The sequence below is a fragment of the Canis lupus genome, chromosome 35 (assembly GCF_048164855.1).
Source record: "Canis lupus baileyi chromosome 35, mCanLup2.hap1, whole genome shotgun sequence".
Classification (NCBI taxonomy): Eukaryota; Metazoa; Chordata; class Mammalia; order Carnivora; family Canidae; genus Canis; species Canis lupus.
Genome location: NC_132872.1, coordinates 4,701,972 through 4,725,886, shown reverse-complemented (window position 1 = coordinate 4,725,886; position 23,915 = coordinate 4,701,972). Strand labels below are relative to the sequence as shown.

The 23,915-nt window shown below is 53.2% G+C and overlaps 1 protein-coding gene across 10 annotated transcripts in view; it reads right to left on the bottom strand.

Annotated features, from left to right (window-relative positions):
• The window catches only part of MYLK (myosin light chain kinase), a 203,680-nt gene that overhangs the window by 9,124 nt on the left and 170,641 nt on the right, over positions 1 to 23,915 (bottom strand). For all 10 annotated transcript variants that reach the window (XM_072811851.1, XM_072811849.1, XM_072811848.1 and 7 more), the window contains 7 exons: positions 21,930 to 21,962; positions 21,740 to 21,833; positions 20,262 to 20,465; positions 14,871 to 15,088; positions 13,835 to 13,958; positions 5,333 to 5,485; positions 2,427 to 2,550 (listed from right to left, as the gene is read on the bottom strand). In XM_072811851.1, coding sequence (XP_072667952.1) covers positions 2,427 to 2,550; positions 5,333 to 5,485; positions 13,835 to 13,958; positions 14,871 to 15,088; positions 20,262 to 20,465; positions 21,740 to 21,833; positions 21,930 to 21,962 — 950 coding nt within the window. The remainder of the gene's footprint in view (positions 1 to 2,426; positions 2,551 to 5,332; positions 5,486 to 13,834; positions 13,959 to 14,870; positions 15,089 to 20,261; positions 20,466 to 21,739; positions 21,834 to 21,929; positions 21,963 to 23,915) is intronic.

The window sequence follows — 23,915 nt, the reverse complement described above, 5'->3', positions numbered from 1 at the left end:
TTCCTCTAAGATCAATGATACGATAATTCAATGACACATTACCTTATAGGGATCTACTCTCATGCTACTTCCTTCCTCCCGGGCCCTTTACGGAACCCACACCAGAACGATAGCAGGGAAGCTTCTCTTGTGCACCTGTGTCTGCCCTGGCCCTTCCTCTCCACCGCTTTGTACCACTGTACTTTGCTCTGCCCTACCACCCAGAACCTTAGCTGCTCTGGGAGGGAGCCCCCGACTCCCCCTTAGGTGTGCTGAGGTCCTGGTGTCGCGGGTAAAAACGGTGGATGGTTAGATGCAGCTGAACCATTACCAGTGAAATGATGCTTCAGGGACATCGTGTGCTGCGTGGGATTTTAGAGACTACTTTTGCGTGTCATTTTGTAAAACCCAACCACTGTTTTGGTGGAAAAACCATTTCCAAACCCTGCTGCCTATATGAAGATACGAAATTAAGGTTCCTCCTCAGAATTCCATCCTTTTCTTTTCCTTCTCACTTGCAGGAAACCTTATGGCTAATAACACTGTTAAGAACTAGAAAAAAATTCGAGTGATTTAAAATATCCGCACAAATTATGGTTCCCTGACCCATCGGACTAAAAAATTCCATTTATTTCCTCTCCCGTTTCCTTTTCTCTGCCCTGTCCCCTGGGTTCAGGTCCTTCCTGGCTTCGGTTCATCAACAGATGTGTCAATGCTCCCAGGGGACTTGAGGGATAAAGCTGCTTCTTAACCTACAGTGTCATCCAAGCAAAACCCAGTGAGACTGACTGCACTGAGGACCGCCACACCCCCACACCAGCCACCTTATCCACTCGAGAAATACCGTTATTTCCTTAAGATCTACTGGCCACAGGGTCGTTAATAAAGCCAACTTTGATTTTGTGGACCCCTTTCTGTTTTGTTTTAAGAACATTAGTTACTCTGATTTCACTGGATCCTAAGGATACCGGAGGGTAAGTGACACAGGTGTTCCAAGTCACCTAGCACTTGAGGGGGGCCGGGAGGTCCCCCTAAACCTTCACCGGGGGCTAACCAGGAGCTGACCCTCCACTGTGGAGGAGTCCTGGCTGAGCCACTCAGGGGGCAGCAGTCCCTAAAACCCACACACCCTAAGCCCCCTCCCCCCAGCCTCTGCTGCTCTCAAGCTCTGTGTTGTACTCTTTGAGGGGGTAGTGACTACAGTTTAGTCATGCTGTATGGCAAATTGCCAGCGTCCCAGTTGCCCCTAAAACAGAAATTTCCTTCTTCTCTGCCACACAGGCAAATTTTAAATGCCCCAGTTCCCCCTGCTCTGTGGCTAAAGGACTCTGCTACTGTCAGGATGAGGTCGTCTGTGCCTTCTCCTCCTCCTGTGCCGTTATCTCCTCTTCCCTTGTTCTAGCCCATTTTCTACGACCACTTTCAAAGTCCTGCCCCTGGCAGCATTTCATCACAGCCATATCCAACTCTAGTGTGACTGGCTCCTTTCTCCCATCCACACTCACATATATGGCTATGTAAGGCTATACTGATAGTTTATGATTCTTGGTGTGCATTATGTCCTTTTATGTCCATTTGCTTCAGTTCCCCGTTACACTATACGTTCCTTGAGATAGAAACCATGGACCCTCCAATAGTTCAGAAATTTTGTATACTAATAGCGATAATACAAATAAAATAGCTGATGACAAGTTCTCTGTGGTTTTGGATGACAGTTTTTTTTGTATCTGCTATTAATCAGAGGCAATTCTGTGCCATTGTTAAGACTGGACTTTGGAGCCAGGCTTTGGGTTTGAATCCTCTCCTATTTACTAGCTACGTGATTCTTGGTGACTTTCCCTAACCTTTCTCTGCCTCGACTTGTCTGAAAAGTGGGGATAATAGTAGTACCTGCCTCCCAGGATTAAAAGACTCCCTGCATAGAAAGTGCTCTGAATGTTCCCTGACATATAGCCAGCCCTTCATATGTATGAACTACTGGTATCAGTTTTGAACGCCTAATATGTGCCATGCAACGCGCTCAAGGCCAGATGAGGATTACTTCATATAATTCTCCCAGCAATGCTGTGACGTTGGCTCCACTACATCCTCCATTTTACAGGTGAGAATATGAAGGCACAGCAAGGCTGTCACTCGGGTGCCCAAGGACACACATAGTAACATACAATCTCCCTGGATGGTGGGGACCATCTCTCTCTGTTTGTAGATCCTGTGCCCTCCTTCACTGTAAAGAAATGTAAGGCCATCCCACTGCCTTTCAGGAGATTACATCCTCCAGGGTTGCCAAAGAGTCTTCAAGGTGACATTGCTCGACCCTGGCCACCAAGACATGAAATGTCTGGCTTGGTCCGAGTCTATTTCAGAAACATGCATTTTGGGATTGAGAGTAGCTCGAAAAAAGCAAATGTGAGGGGCAACATCCGAGTCCAAGGTGACACCCTCATTACCTGCCATTTCCTTCTTGCCATGTACTTCTTCATCCGGTCCTTGGAGAGTTTCTTGGCTTCCATGTTCTTGGTGTCTTTCATGAGCCAGGGATGCTGAAGGCACTGGGTACAGTCCAGGCGGTTTCTGATGGAGGCAGAGATCAGAGGATTTCTGAGCAGGAGGGGACCTCAGAGACTGTCAGTCAGATCAGAAATGGGAGGTCACCTGTCCTTGGTCACACAGGGCAGAGCCCAGGGCTCTCTGTTCCCAGTACATCCACCATGATCACAGGGCCTTTTCCTCCCTTAGTCTAGATTACACTGACTAGACCCAGAATAGGGAAGTGTTAAGGTCTAACCACCAAGTAAGCAACTGGAGTCTTACGACCTTCCTAGGTCTAGGAAGGGTGAGGGAGGACACATCTGGGAATGGTATTCTAGGGTGGGATCATTCTACTGGTCACATGGGGACGGGGGGCTGTGGAGGCCTCATCTTCCTGTCTCCTTGTCTGGTGGAGGGGAGAATAAAACATTAGGTGCAAATCTCTGAGAATCACTGAGCTTTCATGTCTTACGGTGTGGTTGAGTGTCCGGTTTTCCTCATTAAAACTCGGAAGTATGTCCTACATACAACCTATGAATTAGGACCACCTTAGAAACTGCACTCAAATTCATTTAATCCTTCTGAAAGCTCTGGGATTCTAGGAATAATTCAGGGCCATCACTTTCATTGTAATAGGACTAATAAAGCCCAAAGAACCAAATGCTAACAGACATAGAAAAAGGAGTAAAAGTAAATTTGCTTAGTACAATGTAGTGATCTTCAGATAAAGAGATTATGGATTATTTAAATTTTCCTATACCCAAATTTTCTACAATTTACACGTATTAATTTTATAATAGAAAAGTATTTTGGGCAGCCCAGGTGGCTCAGCAGTTTAGCACCGCCTTCAGCCCAGGGCGTGATCCTGTAGACTTGGGATCGAGTCCCACGTTGGGCTCCCTGCATGGAGCCTGCTTCTCCCTCTGCCTGTGTCTCTGCCTCTTTCTCTGTGTGTGTGTGTGTCTTTCGTGAATAAATAAATAAAATCTTTAAAAAGGAAAAAAAAAAGTATTTTTAAAAGTGCTGATAGGTGAAGGTTTCTGGTTGAAGAGGATATTTAATGTTTAATGTTTCTGGTTTAAGGGTTTATGGGAATCAAGTGTCTTGATAATTGAAATCAGTTTTTTGGTGAATCCATTTTATGAGCACAGAGGGGTCAGCACAGCTCATTACTGAATTTAATTCAAGGTCAGATGAGAAAACCGGGTATAGACATAATGCCTGTTCACCAAATCATCAGTGACTCAAGCTTGGTGGACAAAAGCCACCCTGGACCAGTGTTAATAGGAAGGTCTGCATCTCCGTCCGTGAAGCACTTGGGAGTGAGGCTCGCTCCCGCTAGAAGGGAATCTAGGCCCCCACGACACCCAGGTTCTACCTGGGCCATGCCTACTTCTGCTGCACAGGCTGTGAGAGCAAGACGCTAAGGAGGCCTCACTGAAGGAGTGTAGATGGAGCTTCTGGAGCAGTTTGGCCTGAGGTAGCTCAAAAGCAATGAGAAGCGGACATATTACCAGAAAACCAGAGCCTTCTGAGAGACCCTCCAATACTGTACTTTGAGCAGCTGTGCTCTTGATCCCAAACAGCATTTCTCCCAGAGCAGAGCAAGATGACCGGTACCCTGGGGGTCTGTGGCAGGCAGGATAGGGCTTTCTCCACACAGTCACCTGGCTGCTGCAGCCACCGCCTGCGGATCCGGCCGCCCTTCCTCTGGTCCTCCTCTGGTCCCCGCCTGTTCAACACCACCCACCCTCCTAGGGCAAAGCTTGGAGCTGAGTGCTCCCCGGGGGCTCCTGGGGCCAGGCCCCGCCTCATCTGGCCACCTGGGGACGTGGGCGAGGCACCCAAGGGACCGCGTGCGCTCCCCTGCCAGCCCAGCTCCCTCCCCGGGGCAGGCCAGCTTTCCCACGCACAGCCTCCCACCTCCTGGCTGCAGCCTCGCCAGCTGCCTCGCCCCAGAGGCCTCACCCAGGCCTGGGCTCCAGCTTCCTCGGCTCCCCTGTCGTCTCACGGGGACACTTGCACTGAGCGCCTGTGCGTCTGACCTGCCCTCACGGCCCCAGGCTGTCCGCGCGACACACACGGGCCTCCCACGGGTCACCCTTTTGATGTGTTCCCCGGGCAGCCCCCAAGCGGAGGGGACCTGCACGTCTGCGGCGTGAGGGGGGCCGAGGACACGTGGGACAGGCCAAGCCGGTCTGAAAGCGCAGCGGGAGCAGCACGCTGTTCAGGAGGGCACCCCTGAAGCACCTTGGATAGGAGAAGGCACAGGCCGGAGCAGCCGGGGATGACGGGGCCTGCGAGCGGGACACTCCTGGAGGCGTCACGGCTTCCAAGGCCACAAGCGCACACCCGAGACAACAGGCAAGCTGCCCCTCTCCCGGCAACCTCGCTCAAGTGTTGCTTTTCCAGGTGAGGTTTCTGTGCTTCTAAAGACCCATGGAGGGATCCCTGGGTGGCTCAGTGGTTTAGCGTCCGCCTTTGGCCCAGGGTGTGATCCTGGAGACCCGGGATCGAATCCCGCATTGGGCTCCCTGCAGGGAGCCTGCTTCTCCCGCTGCCTGTGTCTCTGCCTCTCTCTCTCTCTCTCTCTGTGACTATCATAAATAAATAAAATTTCAATAAATAAATAAATAAATAAATACTCATGGAGCATCTGGACCAGGCAGCAGGAGGCCTAGGAAGCGCCCCCCCAACCACTCGCAGCGCCCGCCCTGCTCTCCTCGGGTGAGAAGGGCCCCACGGTGGGCAAAGGACGTCCCTGCTTCTGGACACCAGTCCAGGGAGTGGGGAGGCCGAAAGGATGGAAACGGTAATTCATTACTTCATATCTTTCTTCAGCAAATTGCTGATAAAATCCTTGGCGTCATCCGAGATCTCATCGAACGCCTCATCATCGAAGTCCCAGGTGGCTGAGGTAACGTTGGCTAGGGTTTCATTATCGTTGTCACCCATGAAGGGGGAGAGTCCACTAACCCTGGAAGAAAAGAGCAGGGCAGCAGGTGAATGAGGGTGAGTGTTGGCAGGGAGGGCGGGGTGAGACGATGCCCCCCAAGTGAGTGCCCGCCGGGGTCAAAGGTGAGGGCCCGCAAAGCCCTGCGCCCACAACGCCCTCGTGCCTGCCTCTCCTCCCACCGGAGGAAGGAAGGGAAGGTGCGGCTCAGACTCTTCTCAGTGCTCACTGCACTTTCGGGGTGTCCCTGCCTCCCATCACCACCTGCCAGTGAGGCTGAGAGGAAGGAATTTACTTCAGTTTATGGCTTCGGCAGTTCACAGTAGGGCCCCTCCTCCCTGTCCTCTCTTCTTGCCCGGAGCCCAGAACTTTCTCCAAGGCTCCTGGATGGGAGACTGTCCTCTCCTCTGTGCCGTTGCCACCCTCACCAGGGACGAGTCACAGGACACCGCACTCGCCACCGCACCGGGCTGTCTCTGCTCCCTTCTGCCTCTCCGCATCGTGCCCACCGGTGACAATGACAGGGCCCAGCACGCTCGGGATGCTTAGCAAGCATGGGTGAACGGCAGACTTCGAAGCAGCAACATGGGTTTGGTGATCCGTCCATCCCCGTGAGACGGAGGCACTGAGGCCAAACCAGAAAGCTTCCCTGAGAGATACCAAGGCTGAGGAATAGCACAGTCTGCTCGTTTGCTGGGTGATCTGGGACCACCTCCTAATCGCTCTGTGCCGTGTTTTCCTCCTCTATATAACAGAGAACTTTCTACTAAACTATACAGCAGTCACCACTTTTACTTATTCTACTTCTCTTCCTCTTTCTCCTCCTTCTCCACCAACAGCATCACGGCAGCAGACACTGTGTGCCAGGCACTGGGCAAACAGCTTAAAACAGACGAATTCACTCAATTCATTCAATCTTACTACCACCCTTTCCTAGAACCCAGGGAAGTCATTACCTTAACAGATGAGGACACGGGCCCAGAGTGGGGTTAAGTAACTTGGCCAAGGATTTAGTCAGTGAGATCTGAACCCAGGAATCTCTAAAAGCTAGGTCTTAACTGCTCCTTTAGACGAGTATTTCTATGAAGGCGAAGTAGTCATGGTGCACAGCTCTGGCACGAGGCCTGGTCCGTAGCAAGAAGCTCTACCCATGACTGCAGATACTACACAGCTCCTCCCTGTACAGTTCACCCCCCACTGCCTCACCAATCTGTGACCTTGGGAGTGACACATGTACCAATAACTGAAGCCAAATGAAATCTGAAAGGTGAAGTATCTCCAAGGCAAGTGGGACAGATTTAGTTTAAAGGCTTGATCTCTCACTTCTGTGTACCTCACCTCATACCGTCCATGCCTCTGCCATTCAGCCTGACTTAGGGCAACCTCTTGGGCGGCAGGCTTATATAGATGCACAAGGCCCCACCCTTAGAAGGCCCCCGCTCTTGGTTTAATGATCTGCTGCCATCATATTGAAAGTCATAGTCACGTTTGAACAAGTCACTCTACTTTTTAATTTTGCACTGGGCCCCACAAATCACGTAGCTGGTCCTGCCCTGACCCCACCAGAGTCCCACGTGATGGATCCAGAGCCTTCATGCCATCAACCTTCCAGATTAAGCCTTCACTAATGTCCCTTTCCCCCAAATCCTTATGAACCCATCATCATAAACAATAACACAAACCCTTCTGGAGCCGGAGCCGCCTCTACATCAAAAGGCCTCAGCTTATGAAATACAACAGCACCTGCAAACTAAAACCCACTGAAATACTGTGAGGCAAGATTGCCATGGGAGGAGCCCTCTGGTGAAACCTTTTGTAAAAAGAAAGAAAGCTTTTGCAACGTGAGTTATCTCACCTTAGTCAATATATTTGTGTTTTGGAATAACAGAGTTGTGTTATTGTGTGAATAACAGATGGCACTTAAAATGTCTTAATGCAAGACACCGATTTCCATTCTATTTGGAGAAGGCATGGGGATAAATATTCTCGGTTACGTGACAACGAAGGAAGGGTGGGAGCGTACCACTCCTGAGTCTGCACGGTTAAATGCTATTCCCTCCCCCACCACCTCGGGCCTCAGTTTCCTCTTTTTATACCAAGGGTACTGGGCTAGAATTCCTAGTGGCTTCCGGGTGTCCCCAGCTCTGTGATCCAGTGTGACCTCAGCCAGCCCCATCTAGAAGCAGCCTGACTCTAGTCTGTCAGCTACCTGCCTCCTTCTGTCTTTACATTTTCCATTTGAAACAAAGAGGGGTAAGGTTCTGCAGCATTCCAAAGACTGCCGAAAGAGCAGACAACCCTGCTGTGGAATGCTGAGCCGTCCCCTTCTATAAACCTCCTTTCCTAATTAGGGACTGCAATCCTGCAGAGATAGGGCTTAATCTCCGTAAAGTTCACAGTTGAGGAGAGCCTCCTCGTCTCTGGCACTCCTCCTCTCTGGCAGCCCATCCATCTGAAATACCCCCAGCCCTGGCTGGCTCCTTGCCTGCCGAGCTCCCACAGAATTCCTGTTAAAAGAGTATGTCTCTAAAATAAAACTTGCAATATATGCGGAGCATGATGACAAAGAGAGTGTCAGAATTTCAGTAATGTCTCTTGGTGGTGAGATTTGGCAGGATTTTTAAATGTATTTTTTCTTTTTTGGGGCTTTTTATTGCTAGAATTTGCATAAGGATCACGTATGGTTGGGTTGGTCAATCAATAAAAATAAGATTAGCGTTAAAAACACAACTACCAACCTGTCTTTCTAGTGTTATCTCATTTTTTAACTGAAGGGGATCAGAGTACGCTGCTCCAAAATATGCCACTCTGGTAGAAAGATTGTTTTGAGCTGAAGACAATTAGCTCTTTGCCCTCCCCTTTCTGTCTAAAAGCAGGACATACATTTCTCTCTATTAAGGTGACATAAATTTCCATTTGTAAATATGTCCTCTCCCTTACCAGAAAGAGGAGACTCATCTTCATAACAGACCTCCTGAACAACTCTTGTTTACTGCACATTTTCCCGTCACCTTCTCACAACTTACCCCTCCATAAGACCCAAACCCCTTTTCCTTTGTCTAGTTATTTCTCTACAATTACTTGCTTGCTCTTTGCTAAAATAGTACGTAAGCTCCCAATTCTATACACTTTCTTGAATCCCATTCCTTTGTGAACTCCTATGCATATGAACATAATTAAATCTGATTTTTTTTTCCCCTCTTGTTAATCTGTCGTTTGTCAGTTTGATTTGCAGGCCTCCAAGAAAAGAACCTAAGAGGGTGGAGGAAAGTTTTTTTTTCTTCCTCCCCAACAAAACCAACAGATTCATCTGGTTTTTACAAAACAGTAATCAGTGTGGGCAAGTTCTTGGATGCTCCACTTTTTTGTCATTTGACATTGTCATTCACAGGTGTGTACAGAGTCCGTCACATTCATTTTTAAAATTTTTTAATTTAAATTCAGTTAGCCAACATATGGTACATCATTAGTTTCAGACGTAGTGTTCACGTTCATTTTTAATGGTCGCTGATAAATCACAAAGGTCATGACTACAAGGAGTTCTGATTTCTTAATCTCTCAGTGAAGCAAAACTTCGCCTAGGGAATCTGATGCAGAAGACTGTTCTGCCTGCAGGGTGGAATGTCAGAACAGAGAAGGGTGCAGAAATATCTCTTATATGATACTTTCTTCCTAGTGTTTTTCAAGCAGCAGATAACCCTACTGCATGGATGGCCAGTGAAAGAGACCACAAATCTACCAGCAGATAGTGCTTAGGAATGTGTTAGTTTTTTATCCCATTTTAGCCTTCAGATCCTCATTTTCTGGAGTGGTGGAAAGATTTAAGGGGGCTGGGCATCACCCAGAGGAAAACTGGGTAGCGTTCTGTGCCGTGATTGAAAAGTAGACATTCTGTGTTAGCTACACTAACCACAGCCCATGTTCCTGAAGAGCAAAGCCTGTAGGTAGTGGCTGGGTATGGCATGGGCTCAGGGCACCTGGAGGTTGCAGGAGCTGGAATCAGAGAGCATGTCTGGGCTCAGCAGTGGGGAGGCCAGAGGCAGCCATTAGTGGTGCTGTTGGATCCCTCTGAAGAACCCTGTGTTAAACCCAAGTCTGAGTAGGCACCTGATACTTGACACTGGGCCTTCTCTCTATGTCACTGGGCTGATGTCCCCAGAAGTTAGACTCTGGGTAGAGATGGCCCCGGCTCTCTGGACCACAGGAGATGCTAAACAAATGAGCTGAAGGACGCCTGTGTGGCTCAGTTAAGTGTCTGACTGCAGCTCGGGTCATGATCTCCGGGTCCTGGAAGAGAGCTCCCGTGTTAGGCTCCCCACTTAGTGGGTAGTCTGCTTGTCCCCCTTTCCCTCCCCCCACTTGTACTCTTTCTCTCTCAAATAAATGAATACAATCTTAAAAAAAAAAAAAAAAAGACAAATGAGCAGAAATGGGAAGTCTGTTACTGAGCCCAGTAGGAAGATGTAGGGAGAATGCAGAGCAGTAATTGCCCTTCACCTGGGCTTGGAGCAGGGGAGAGAGAGAAGGAATTAGGGGTGAAAAGTAGGGTGAGAGGGCAGCCTGGGTGGCTCAGCGGTTTAGCACCGACTTCAGCCCAGGGCATGATCCTGGGGACCTGGGATCGAGTCCCATGTCGGGCTCCCTGCATGGAGCCTGCTTCTCCCTCTGCCTGTGTCTCTGTCTTTTTCTCTCTCTCTGTCTGTCTCTCATGAATAAATAAGTAAAATCTTTATAAAAAAAAAAAAAAGAAGTAGGGTGAGAGAAGGGCACAGAGAAGGGTTTTGATGTCCCCGCAGGCAGTAAGGGAACACTAAGTCCTCAGAAAATAGGGGGGAGGAAAACAGGAAAGGAGGTCTTAGAAAAGGCGGCAAGGCTTAGAACAGCTTCCATGCTGAAGTGTGGCCTAGAGCACTCCCGTCCTCTCTCCCCCTGCCTGAAACCAAGCAGAGATTGCTAACATCGGAAGAATCTCCAGGAAATTCATGAAATCCACCATTTCCTTCCAGAATCAGGGGTGAGAGGGTAGGAAGGCCCATAATCCCTGCTCTGTCTGGAAAACCCAGGGCAGGGAGCGAGGCCAGGTCTCTAGTGCTGGGTCAGGATCAGCCCTGATCTCCCCGAGGGGTTTGAGGAGTTCCTCTAACAAGTCAGAACAACCCACGGGGACGGAGCTGGTCACTTAGGAGGTGCTCACCAAGTATGTGTTGAATAGTAAATGAGTTATCACCGATTTCCCCAATTCCCTGGCCTCCCCAACTGTCACTAGTGCCAGAAAGGAGATGGGGGGAGGGGTGTTCCTCCGATACAAATGTGGAAGGTGGCCTTGACAGGGACTATCAGAACGACAATCAAGCTCCAAAGAGAGAGACAAATGGAACCTGAAGACTGCCATAGGGCCTCTTCCAGAGACTTCCAGCAGCAGCTCTGGAATTTTGCATAGCAGGGTCTGAAAGGAAGCAATCTGGCTGGCTCCAGCTTCTGTTTTGGGTACCACATGCTCACTCACGAGGGGAACTCCCAGGCCTGAATCCCCACTGAGAGAACCAACAGGAAAAATCCCAGAGGGCAGAGCAGCCCACTGTGGTGTGTGCAGGAGCCTGGGCACTGGGCGGCTCCAGGAGGCTCCACAGAGCTGACCCGTGTCCATCACGCCTGGCCCCCACCTGCCTCCCTGTCCCACAGACGCCTACCCTCTCCTTGCACCCTGCTGGCCAAACACCCTCAGGATGGCACCCCATTCATCAAAATTATTTTCTCCCTATTTCAAGAAGCTCTTCCCTATTTCCTGGTCTTAGCTCTGAAAGTAATCTAGTAAAGTAATATAACATCTTATCCAAGTTGTTATGTTTCTCCACCTAAAAGAATTTGCCTTTTAACATAAAGTGCTCTAATGGCTCAATAATTCTAGTTCTAGATCAAATATCCAGCAGAGATGCATAAATGTGTCAACTAAAACACATGGAACAGCATACTCGTAATACTGAAACTGGCATCTATTAAGAACACATCAGTGTGGACTGGATCAACTGGATCCATCCACAGCAGGATTCTGCACAGCGCCGAGAGTGAACAGCCTACAACCACACACACGATAATATGAATGGGTCTCACAAACAATGCTGAGCAAAGGAAGCCAGACACATCTTCCTGTATGATTTCTCTTATATAAAGTTCAAGAACAGGCAAAACTAACCTGTGACGTTAGACCTGAGGATGATGGTTACCCCTGAGGGGCAGTGATTACGAGCGGCCCCAGGAGGGCTGCAGGGACCCTAGTAACATGGGGATTCTTCATCTGGTACAGGTGACACAGGCACGTTTACTGTGAAAAATTTAAGGGTAGGCCCTGACCGGTAGGGAGACCAGTAGGGAGTATCCTAGTCTCCCAGACTGTCCTGATGTTAGCACTGACAGTCCCGTATCCTGGGCAGCCCATCAGGCCTGGGGACCTGGGAAGGCTGGTCCCCCTCTAGGACTGCGGGAAGTGGACAGCCATGTGGACATCCTTGGCCTTGGTCACCTCCAAGCCAAATGAAGACCACATCCCTGCGGCAACTCACTCCCAGGTTTGTCGTGAGGGTCAAACAGGAGCCCATGTGAAGAAGACCCACGGACAAGAGCCAGGCCATGGGACAGCGGTATCGGAACAGAATGAATTGACCAAGACTGTTTCTCAAGTGCCAGGCGTCTCCCCCGCGGCCAGAGATCCAGTGTGAGCCCCGTCCAGCATGGGGCGCCCCAGAAGGGGTGGCTGGGCCCGCTGCTCTGCTATTCCTCATTTACTAAGGGAGCCAGCAGTACAGATTGACTGCAATTTTCACTACTCATTAGCTCCCTTTCTCCTGGAGTAGGGCTGGCGTAGGAAGAAACAGGCAAATCCACTCCTAGCCCGGGAGTTTCTTGTCTGCCGCTCTGGGGGAGCTGGTGATGGTGGTGGGGGTGACCCTGAGCAAGGAGGAAGAGGACTCTCTGGGGTACAGAGTCCACGATACAGGTTTAACTGAGGGAGGCTGTCCTGACAGGCCAGAGTGAGAATAGAACTCCCGAGCGTGGGGAAAAGCCACGCTGCACACACACAAAATCACTCCATTTCTGCTAAAGCTTTTCTCACAGGGGCTCCTACATCTGGCCGTGCAGCAAAAATCACCCAGAGCCTTTTTCTCACTCAGGTCTGAGGACCCCAAGGGTCTCAAAAAGCATTCTTAGGTCCTCTTCAAGTTTTCTGTGAAAACATTAAATTTTTCCTTTCCCTTTAACAACAACAAATTTTTTTTTAGATGAATGCATGCATATCTGCACTTCAGGGGACCATCCCGTTACTGTGCGTTGCCGCACAAGATCAGGGGTTGTCTCTGAGGCTAATGACTGGGCAGCCTGGAGTTTCAGGGACTAAATCCATGAGGTCCCACCAAGGTATGTTCTAGAAAGTGTGGTCCTTGGACCAGCACCACTAGCAACCTGGGATCTATTAGAAGTGTGGACTCTTAGGCGTCGCAGACCTTCTGAATCAGAATCTGCAATCTAAGGAGAGGCCTGGATGGTTCGTGCGTATTACTGCTGACAAAGCACCGGTCTACACTACTGACCTCCCCTCTTCTTCTCTAGGGTTAGTAACTGAAATGGATTCCTATTTTGCACCTGGTTTCCCAATTCAAACTACCGTGTGGCTTTCTGTTGTCTGCTGACGGCTCTACCATCAAAAGGGCTTACAATTGGAACATATGCTGGGCTCAGGGATGAAGCTGGCAGTTGGGGTCCCCCTGCCACGAGGATGGGGTGCTGTCTTCTGAAGACAGTGATGATGCCCACAGGAGATGGGCACCTGGGCTCCATGGAATCATCTACACAAGTCGGGGTAAATTACACGGCACCAGCCACATCCCACCCCGGTGACCAAAGACCCCAGCCTGGTCAGCATTAGGGACAGTGAAGGGCCCAGAATGGGGTCTCGGTGTAAGCACTAGCCGAGGAGTGCAACATGTGGGGGGGGTGCCTGGGTGGCTCAGTCCGTTAGGCATCTGCCTTCGGCTCAGGCTGTGATCCTAGAGTCCTGAGATCGAGCCCCGCATCAGGCTCCCAGCTCAGGGGGAGTCTGCTTCTCCCGCACCCTACTCCAGCTTTCCTCTCTCTCCAATAAATAAATAAAATCCTTTTTTTTTTTTTTTTTTAAGTGCAACACGGGCTGCTTCCCTGGGAAACCAGGAGTGGGGCTGGCCCGGGCGGGGGCGTGGATAGGAGCTGCCACTCTCCTGACTCGCCCAGAGGTGGGGGGGTCCCCCCACCGTGACCCGCCCTGGCCCCTTCCATGTCAGGGCGGCCTGGGGACCCTCCTGCAGAGCTCTCTGCCCCTCCCTCACGTGCCCCGAGACTCACAGGATGTAGCAGATGACTCCGATGCTCCACATGTCCGTGGCATAGCCGATGGGCTCATAGTTGATCACTTCGGGGGCCACAAATTCCGGGGTGCCAAAGAGGACCTTCAGAGACCCCGCATTCTCTGTAGCCAGGATGGAGAGGGACCCATCACCAGAACGTTCGGGAGGCCGCCTGCGTGCACGGCAGGGACACGGACAAGGCCTGGCCGTGCCTGCTCTCCCGAGGGGATGGCGCAGCGACGCAGGCCCACCAAGGGGTCACAGTGACACCGGCCTCAGCGCTGGGGCGGGGACACGTGCTTGGTGCTGGCCTCCGACGCTCACTGTGTCCTCTCTTCCCTGCCGCCTGTTTTATAAGGCCTTTCCCACTTCACATTCTCGACCACCCGGGGGGCGGAGTGACCGTCCCGTCCCGAGGAGACAAGGCCCGGCCGCCGGGACCTGCCCTCTCCAGCAGCGGGTGGCCCAAGCCATGGGCCCCACTCCCGAGCTGTCCCGGCCGCGGGCCTCTCCTCCGAAGGCCTGGAGGTGGCCGCCGGGAGGCGCATGGTCCGGCTCCGGCGGCTCGTCGGGAGGCCCCGGGGCCCCGCGGAGCCAAGGCCGGGGGTGGTGGGCACGAGGCTGGGGCCGCCCCAGGCCTGGAGGGACCTGCAGCGCGGCCTGCAGAGCGGGGCTCCCGAACCTCCTGGCCCTCGGGCCGCCGGGGACCAGGAAGGCCCGTGCCCGGGCTCCGGAGGCCGTGCGGACGTCTGCGGGGCACGGCACCCCCAGCAACACCCCAGGTGAGCTGCCCGAGGGGGGCAGACAGCAGGGCAGGGGCCTGGCTCCTGCTAAGCAGCGGAGCGCTTGGGGCGCCTATGTCAGCCCGCGGAGTCCCCAGCAGCCCCGTGGGGTGTCAGTGGGGGACCGAGACTCGAGGTGGAGTCTGGGGGGCAGGGCGGGCTCGGAGCCGAGCGGCGCCCACAGCCTCGGGCTTCCACCCCACCCCGCGCTCCGTCCCCCCGCGGGTGACCAGAGGCCGGGCGGCGCCTTACCCAGCTTTCTGGCCAGGCCGAAGTCGATGAGCTTGATCCTCGTGCCGGTCTTATTGACGCACATGATGTTCTCGGGCTTGAGGTCCAGGTGGACGATGCCCTGCCGGTGGATGTACTCCACGCCCGCCGAGATCTGCCTCATGTACTGGATGCACTCGCGCTCCGTCAGCTCGAAGTCCTCGTCGATGATGCGCTCGAACAGCTCGCCCCCCGACACGCTGTGGGAGCAGGGGGGTCAGACGGGCGGCGGGGGCCGCGCATCTCCGCAGCGGCCTGCTAGGCCGGCCCAGCGCCCCCCGACCAGGAGGGCCTAGCGCCTCCCGGCTCCCCGCCCGAGGGACCCCGCTGACGCCCACTAAGCCGTTGGGGGACTCGGGGAAGCGTCTGGCAGTTTCAGAGGTGACCAGGAGCCGAGAGACCCAGACACCATCTCCTCCGCACACAGGTGACCACCAGGCAGCCTCCATCCCCGAAAGCCTACGGATGCGTAAGGGCCCCTTGCTGGGCTCCAGCTTCGTCTTCTAGTCCGAGGGAGTCAGAGCCTGAACCAGTCCCAGCAGCCGTGAGCATATTGCACGTGGCCGGCAACCGCTTCAATAACCCGGAGCCTCGGCACATTTTCTAAAATCCATGGACTGAACCCGTTACACTAAGGCTCTGGATCCTGACCATGGCGTCTCTGGGCCCACACTGGCATCTCCTACTGGGGACTGGCCCAGAGGGTACCGCGGGCCAGCACAGTGGCCTTCGGTGCAAATGCATGACCTTGCGCCTGAGTCACATGGGTCCTTTCTGTTCCCCTGTCCGGCCCTCTGACCCACCTGCCTTCCTTGCCGCTCAGAAAGTGTAAAGCCTCTCCCTGGTGACTTTTATAGCATCCAGCCACCACCAGTAAGCTCTTCTCTGCAATGGCCTATACGTCCACCAGCCGAACAAGGGTGGGTAGGCTTTGTTCTGGGCCCATCCTCTTCCAAGGGCCTTCCTTTTTTTTTTTTTTTTTTTTATTTGAGGGGCAGGGCTGAGGCTTCTCTCTTCTAAGAAGAGCCATCATGAAGAAGGGAAAGAGGTGAGTGTGGATCTTGTCCCCTGCCTTTTACAAGCTGTGTGATCTGGGGCAGGTTACTTAACCTTTCTGAGCCCCGGGTCTCCTTACCTGTCCCCACCACCTAGAGTTGTTAGGAACTAAAGGATGCGTTAGTAAAGCATCAAGCCTGACACGCAGTAGGTGCTCAGCACACATTCGTGACCATTTCACAACGTGTGGCGAGTGCGGGGGATCTTGTCAGTGACCCACTGAGGGACAGACAGACTGGGGCGCAGCATGAGGCCTCCGTGGGCCTCCCAAGGCTGACACTCTCCTGGGGGGTGGGGGGGGGGCTGAGCTGGGAAAGGTCAGGCTGTGCCAGCGACCCCTGGGGCGCGAGAACCGACGCCCTAAGCACCAACAGAGCAGGAGGTCCCTGGGCGCCCAGCAGGTGGCGCCTCTGTCCTCAAGCCCTCCATTTCCCTTGCTCTCCACCAAGGCTCCCAGCCAAACTCAAATTTCCATTCTCAGGCCTCCCACAATCCTTACCATCTCCGTGCCTCAATGTCCTCATCTGGAAGGTGCAGATAAAAACGGTACCGCCTCACAGGGTGCCGTGAAGACTCAGCGAATTAACACAGGTAAAGTGCTTAGAAGAGGGCCTGGCACATAGCAAGTGCTCAATAATGTTAATTACTTTATTATTATTATTATTATTATTATTATTATTATTTTAAAGAGTCAGTTGGGGCCCTGGTTGAAAATACAGACTCCTAAGCTCTTCCCCTGCAGATTCTGATTTAGAAAATCTCCGGAGGGGCCTGAAAACCCATATGTTAATATGGGTCATTCTTAGGATTGGGGCAAGCTTGGGAAATACTGGTTTACACAAGAGCCACCCCAGGGAGGCCAGCTGAAATTCACTAAGAAATTCCTCTGAGAAATCATTCCCAATTTCCCCATATAAAATGATCTTTCCATCCCTGGGTTTCCACAGTCTTCTCTGTGTATTTTTTGTATCGGGTCCGCCTTGGCTTAACGTTGTTTGGGAACATGTGTGGGAAAGGTCTGGCTCATCTCTAAGCCCTTTATTGATACCTGGCAATATCTGGCACCGACAAGGTGCCTGCCCCCCAAAAATGTGCGCTTTTCAATTTAAGATATTCTGGAAAAGCAAGCAACCATTATTTGCAGTGCCTTTGGGAATATTTAAGGCAATGAGTAGTAGAAATCTGAGCCATGGAGGTAATTGCCACTGCATTTCTAGAGGTGACCTATTCAATAGAAGTTTAAGTAGCTTCAAATCTATTCAGATACATCTGAACGTAGTCTGAAAGCGGTTCCCGTAGTCCATTTCCCAGGATGGAAGGGATTACAGAAACAGGATTAATGGTTCTACATAGGTTTCTCTTCCAAATACTCAAGACTATGGGTGGAAAGAAGCTGCCACCCACAGGGATGGAATCATGCCAAGCGCCAAGACTGGGCCAGGGGAAACCTATGCTTAGTAAATGAACAGGGAGTGAGTGAATGAGTGAATGAACACCTACTACCAAGGCTACACAATCCCAAGGGATCAAGTTTATCTGCCTCAAAATGTAGACTTTGGCGGGCCCTCGCCGGCAGCCAGGAGGAATGGTGTTTCGGGGGACTCCATACCCAGACCCTCTCCACTCCTTGTCTCATGGCAGCCAGCTGGAAATTCTTTGATAAATTTTGCCAATGGTAGCACAAAAGTGAGGTGGGCAGTGGGTGACTCAGCCTAACTCGTACTGAGCACTCCCAAAGGAGCCCGAGGGAAGCCCTGTGTCTGGGCAACGCTGCTATAAAGACAGGGGCCTGTGGCTGGTCCCATAAGCCGAGGTCAGAAAGGCTCAAGACGTACATTGCTGCTGATTTCTCACTGTGTCAGCGGTGGCTGAGCTGAACGAGGGGACCCTGGAGGACATTTTCATTTTTTGTGCATCACCAGGCACTGTCCTTCTCTCCATCGCAGTATCTCTATCGAACACGGGGAAGAGCTACCCGGGCCCCCGGACACCCGCCTGCGCCCTGTCACGGCCAACCCAGTCCATTTAGGCAGGAAGGGCCATCCAGATGGAGGGCCAGCGCACCCCCACTCTGGGTGAGCTCCTATCAAGGGCCAAGCCCCTCACCCCAAGTGCAGAAGAGTCGGCTGGCATCTGTGCCTGTCAGACTTGCTCCTGCCCACAGGGGAGGCGTGGGGAGGAGGGACGAAAGCCAGGCCAGCTGAGGCCTTCTTACGTTTTCTCTCGACTTTTTCCATCCGGCTTGCCAACTCCCAGTTCCACGCTAAGTATGGTGTTGTGCCCACTGGTGCTGCCGCCCGGCCTCACCCAGGCTTGGCTGCCTCTACCCCCCTCCCCGCACCCTCTCACAAACTTGCCCGAGGCTTAACTTCTAAACATGAGACATTTCTTCACATGTCCCCGCACGCCCACACCGCCTGGACCAAGCAACCTGTTCTGGAATAAATGTGAAGCACTGCAAGCCCACAGGGCCATTGCGAGGATGGGATCAGTGAGGCCACAGACACTCCTTCCCGAAAGCGGGGAGGTGAGTTCTCCAATTGAGAGCAGATTCTAAGACACCAGTGCAGGTTTTAAGTCCTTTACAGTTCCACAGATGTGTCGAATTTTAGAACCGAAAGGGAGTCTGATCCAAATACGCCTCCTCGCTGGAGGGATTTAATAATGACAAAATCGCAGCTCAGCGAACGGGACCCGACTCCAGGTTTCCTGAACGGTAGGGCTTTGCTCTAGGACACCTCATTGTGTGTTAAAAAAAAAAAAAAAAAAACGCTCACCAAAGATTTTCAAATGGAAAAAAAAAAAAAAAAGACCATGACACAGAAGAAGTCACTGTATCATGCTACTAAGAATAAGTCCGGATTATAGAGCACGACGCCTGAATACGTGACTCCGTTTAATCCCCACATTATGCACGAGGCAGCTTGTACCCCCCCGCCCCCCCCCCCCGGCCCCTTTTGCTGATGATCATTACACTAAGGATTGGCAAAGCCGAGCAGCTCATTCAAGGCCACGCAAGAAGGGAGAGGCAGAGCTGGGACTGCGTGAGGCTTCTCATGCTCACGCTGTATTCGGAGTTTGTGCTCCCGGCCCACTCTGGCTTTCCCAAAGGCACATGAGCCACAGCGATCACAGGGTGAGGGGAGAAGAGTCACACCGCAAGCCGGGGGGAGACCTCCCTGGCCTCACCTTTCCTGGGAAGGGAGGTGTTTATGATAGAGTCCTCCCCCCAGGACTGAGGTGAAGCTCAGGACAAGCAACTCAAGGATGCTGGAGGCAGTTTCACAACAGCTCTGAAAATTTCAAATGAACATACCCTTTGATCCAGCACGCCCACACTTCGGGGAATTTATCCTACAGATGTACCCAGGCATGAGTGAAAAGATGCACGTACAAGGTTACAAACACCGCTTGTTTGGGAAAGTGAAGGCCTGGAGACCGTGCAACCTCCTCTCAGAAGGAGACCTGCTGGAGTCAACTGTGGCTGATGCACACAAGCACCTCCCGTGCAGCAGGGGGAAGGAGGCAAGCTCACCAGCAACTGATATGTTCCTAACCGGTGAATGAAAAGAAGCAAAAATTTAGACTAGTGACTATGGGGATGCCTGGCTGGCTCAGTGGTCGAGCATCTGCCTTTGGCCCAGGGTGTGATCCTGGAGACCTGGGATCGAGTCCCACGTCGGGCTCCCTGCGTGGAGCCTGCTTCTCCCTCTGCCTGTGTCCCTGCCTCTCTCTCTGTGTGTCTCTCATGAATAAATAAATAAAATCTTAAACAACAACAACAACAACCCAGCCCTGAAAACTCTACTCTCTGGTGAGAAGTCAAGAGTACAAACAAGCACAGAGTGGGGGCCTGCGGAGCACAGCAAGACAGGAGCAAGGGCTACACTCCCACACCTCAAGCCCCCAGCCCTGGGCCCCTCTTCTTTTGAAGGCCATTCAGGAAGTTGCCCTGTGCTTCCCCTTCTACTCCGAAGTCACCCTGAGGTCAGAATGCCCCTGAAGGAGCCTAGGGGTTACCTTGGCACGTTCACAGGGACATGCAGGTGAAAAGGGGGCAGGGGTCCTCAAAGACCTGCCAGATGGTTGTGGAAATGAGGGAGGGGCTGCTGCGGGCTGGTGGTCAGCGGTTAGGGTGCTACTGTGTACAGCTCTGCTCTCCCGAGTGGGGACCGTCGGGCCACAGGGGCGGGGTGGGGAGCGTCTTGCATGCCGCGGCCCTACCTGCGCAGCTCTCCGCCTCGGGCCGGAGGGGCTTGGGTGCGGGCAGCAGGGGAGCCTCACGAGGGGCTCCCAGGCCCACGGCAAACCACTCACATCTCCAGGACCATGACGATGTTGGCCTTTTCTTCGAAGGCATCCACACACTGGACCAGCTTGGGGTGGTGGAGGCAGTTCATGATGCTAATCTCCTGCCGGATATTCTCCTTCTCTTTGGCTGAATATGCCTTGAAGAATTTCCCCGCCCAGATTTTTCCAGTTTTCTTTTCTACAAGTCGGAAGACCTGTCCAAATTTCCCACTGCAAATGGAAGGAGCGGGAGAGAAAAGGCAAATTTAGCCAAGCTTTCCACGAAATTGGGGCTGACAAATGAGGGCCTATGGGAGAAATCTAGCCCACCTCTTTTTATAAATAAAATGTGACTGGAACGCAGCCACGCCCACCCGTGGGCATAGTACCCCCGGCCCCTTTGTGCGTCTCAGCGGCAGAGTGGTAGCTGCCACGTGGCCCGGAAGCCCCACGGAACCTAGACTAGTCTAGAAAGGGCCAGGAAAGGCCCTTTTCTAAGTTTGCCGGCCCGAGCTCCAGGTCCCGAAGCGCACTTCCAGCACAGACAGCCCCACTCTCCCTCGGCTGTCAACCTCAGCCCACGCCCAGGCCCGCGTCCCCACCCAAACACCACCCAGGCTTGCTACTCTTCCGAGCTTATGGTTTCCTTGGGCTGAGGCCTCCACCTTGGCTGAAGGACTTCCCTCCCCTTCCCTGAAGACAGTCCTATGAAGTCGGGGGGACGAAGTCCTCCCGGACTACAGAGATGTTCTGAGTGGCTGCCTTCCTTCTGCTCCACGGTCCACACGGGTCCCCTGGAGACCGCCCAGGAAGGCCCCTGCCATCCACTGAGGGAGAGGGGGGTGCAGACTCCTCGTATGCAACTGCTGTGAGGTTGGTGTCATTCCTTTATTTCCCAGAAACCTCCTGGAAATCAAACCCGAGCCCTACCCCCTTGGGCTCCACCGTGCTCCTCTGGGGACAGTTAGGTGGGGGGCAGACAGCCCTGGGTGCTGCTGCTGCTGGAGGGGGCTCAGGGTTAGGACATCCACACTCCAGGGCAGGGCCAGAGCAAACAGTGTGGACCAGGGTCATAAAGTGAGCAGCGCTGAGCAGCTGTACCTTTCAAGGGGGTGCGTTTTCCTGATGCCCTAAAGCTACAACTGCGGAACAGTGAGACGGATCAGGCTCGACTCACTCCCACAGGTGACACGGAAGGTGACCTCACACGGTCCGACCCAGATCCAGTGCCTCGTCAGCCCGTGTGGGGTAAGGCCCAGGGAAGGAAGGGGCTTGCTCAACACCCTCATGGAGCTGAGCCAGGTGCACAAGCAGCAGCCGAGAGGGCCCCAGTGGGGATGCTCTGGCGGGGTGCTGACGGGGTCCGTGCCACCTGTTTCTGCAGGGGGGTTCAGCGTGGGAAGGCGGCAACCCCCAGGAACAGATGGAAAGGCAACGGAATTCAACGATGGGACCTGCACCACCCCAACCCTGGGGACCCGAAAGGCGCTTCCCGTCCCACTTACGAGCCTAGTCTCTCTTCGATGTCATAGAAGTCGGACACTTTTTGTTCAGTGTTGACCGTCACTGTCCGGTAGTCGACCTCAGGTTCCTTCTCATCTGCAGGGTGGGGGTGGGGTGAGCGTGAGCCATCAGGTTCCTCTCGCGCCCCCTCCACCCCTCGAGTCTACCTGAGGACAGGAAGCCAACACTCACCATCATCCGACACCTCCACTTCGTCCTTCGGCTCTGGGGTGAGACAGGGAGGGACACAGAAGACACAGCGATTAGTACTGAAGGCCCATGGAGAACAGAACCTGCTGGGGACCTCGTCGGGCCTCAGCCCTCCCAGGCCCACGACCATGAGGCCCGGAGCTCTGGGTATGGCCATGGGGGTGGGGCAGTCCTCACGGCAGCAGGGCCAGGGATACTCCTCCCCTACCCGGCAGCTTCTCTACGAGCTCTTCCCTCCATCCCTTCCTCTGTGACCTCATGACCCCCTAGATGCGCCCTTCTTCACAGCGCTTCCAGGCTCTCTGACTTTCAGAACCTACAAACAACCGCGCCGGCCCTTTTCTGCTCTGGCTCGGAAGTCAGCAACTTAAATCACTCCTAGCATCAAATCGATTCATCCATCTGATGGATAAAGGTACATGGGACCCCAGCCATGCAACAGGTATCTTGGAAGTTGCTGCGGGTGTGCAAAGTACGCAGAAGGCACGATCTGTCCTTTCTCAGGGCTTACGGTGTACTTGGAATCTCCATCCCAGGTGTTCTGGGATCACGCACATGCTATCACAGGACACACTGAATACACAGCGCAGGAAGTTGATACCAACTAGGGCAACTCGAAGTCCTTTATTCTGGGAAGAAGTAGCCCTTGAGCTGTGTCTTAAAGGAAATGCTGGAACGCAACGGGGAGGTGGGGGTGAGGGCGCACAGTGAAACCAGCAGGTGTTTAAGAGGTCTGGCGAGAACGGACATGAGCAGCCCACGTGGTTGCTCACGTGGATACGTCAGAAGTGAACGGGGGTGGGGGGTGTTGAGGGGACAGGCAAGCGCCACCCACTTCAGAGCCCCAGGCCTTCCTTTGCCTAGGCATAGCTTTGTCCCTATGGAGCCCCTATGGCTTCTGGACCTTGGCTCCATGCCTCTCCCTCTCTGGGTCCCAGTTTCCTCATCTGCAAAAGGAGGGAGTTGTATTTTTAGGTGATTTCTAGTGTCCTTGGATGGCTCTAGATGCCACGCTTTGTGATGTGTCTTGTGCTCCTTAGTCATAATGTGGGCTACGTCCCACTGACAGATGGGGACAAGGCAGGTTTCCTGGGGAGACAGAACAAAGACCTGAGAGAAGTCAGAGAGAGCGGCCAGAGATTTTACAAAGGCGCAAGCGTGTGCACGTGTGTGTGGGGTGTGTGTGAGTGTGAATAAGACTTGGGGGAAAGGGTGTGATAAGGGACAGCAAGAGAGGCTGTGATTTGTTTAGAGTCCTTTCTAAAAATTTTATTTTTTTAAAGATTGCATTTATTTATTTGAGAGACAGAGAGCAGGAGCAGGGGGCAGGGGCAGAGGGATGAGCAGACTCCCCGCTGAGCAGGGAGCCCGAGGTGGGGCTGGATCCCAGGACCCCGAGACCATGACCTGAGCCCGAGGCAGACACTTCACGGGCTGAGCCACCCAGGCGCCCCTTGTTTGGAATCCTTAAAATGCTGTTGATGAAATGAGAAACTAAACATAAGTGGGACGGAGAAGAATATTCTGTTGCAGGAAGGAAAAAAGCCCTGGGACAGTAAGAAGGGTGAGAGCGATGGGAACTCTGAGATCAGTGCTGGGGTTGCGCAGATGGCGCCGGGACGCAAGCCTAACTGACCCGGTCTTCAGGCCTCAGACTTGAGCGGAGAGAGGGACCCCCTGTCCGTTCACGGGTAATCGGGAGGCACCTGAGAGCAACACCTGGAAGGAGTCACAGCGCAGGCAGAATTGGATTATTCCGTTCCTGGGGTAACAGGCCTTAGGGCATCGAGCTAAAACCCAAGCGTGGGAGCCCAGGTGCTTAGCCTAGTGCTCTGGGCGACAGATGCTGTCCCGGCGGGTGTGGGGGGTGTGTGTGGGGTGGGGGGGTGTGTGGGGGTGGGGGGTGAGGGTGTGGGGGTGGGGGGGTGTACCGGCTGCAAGCGGGACCTATTACTCTGCGCTCAGCAG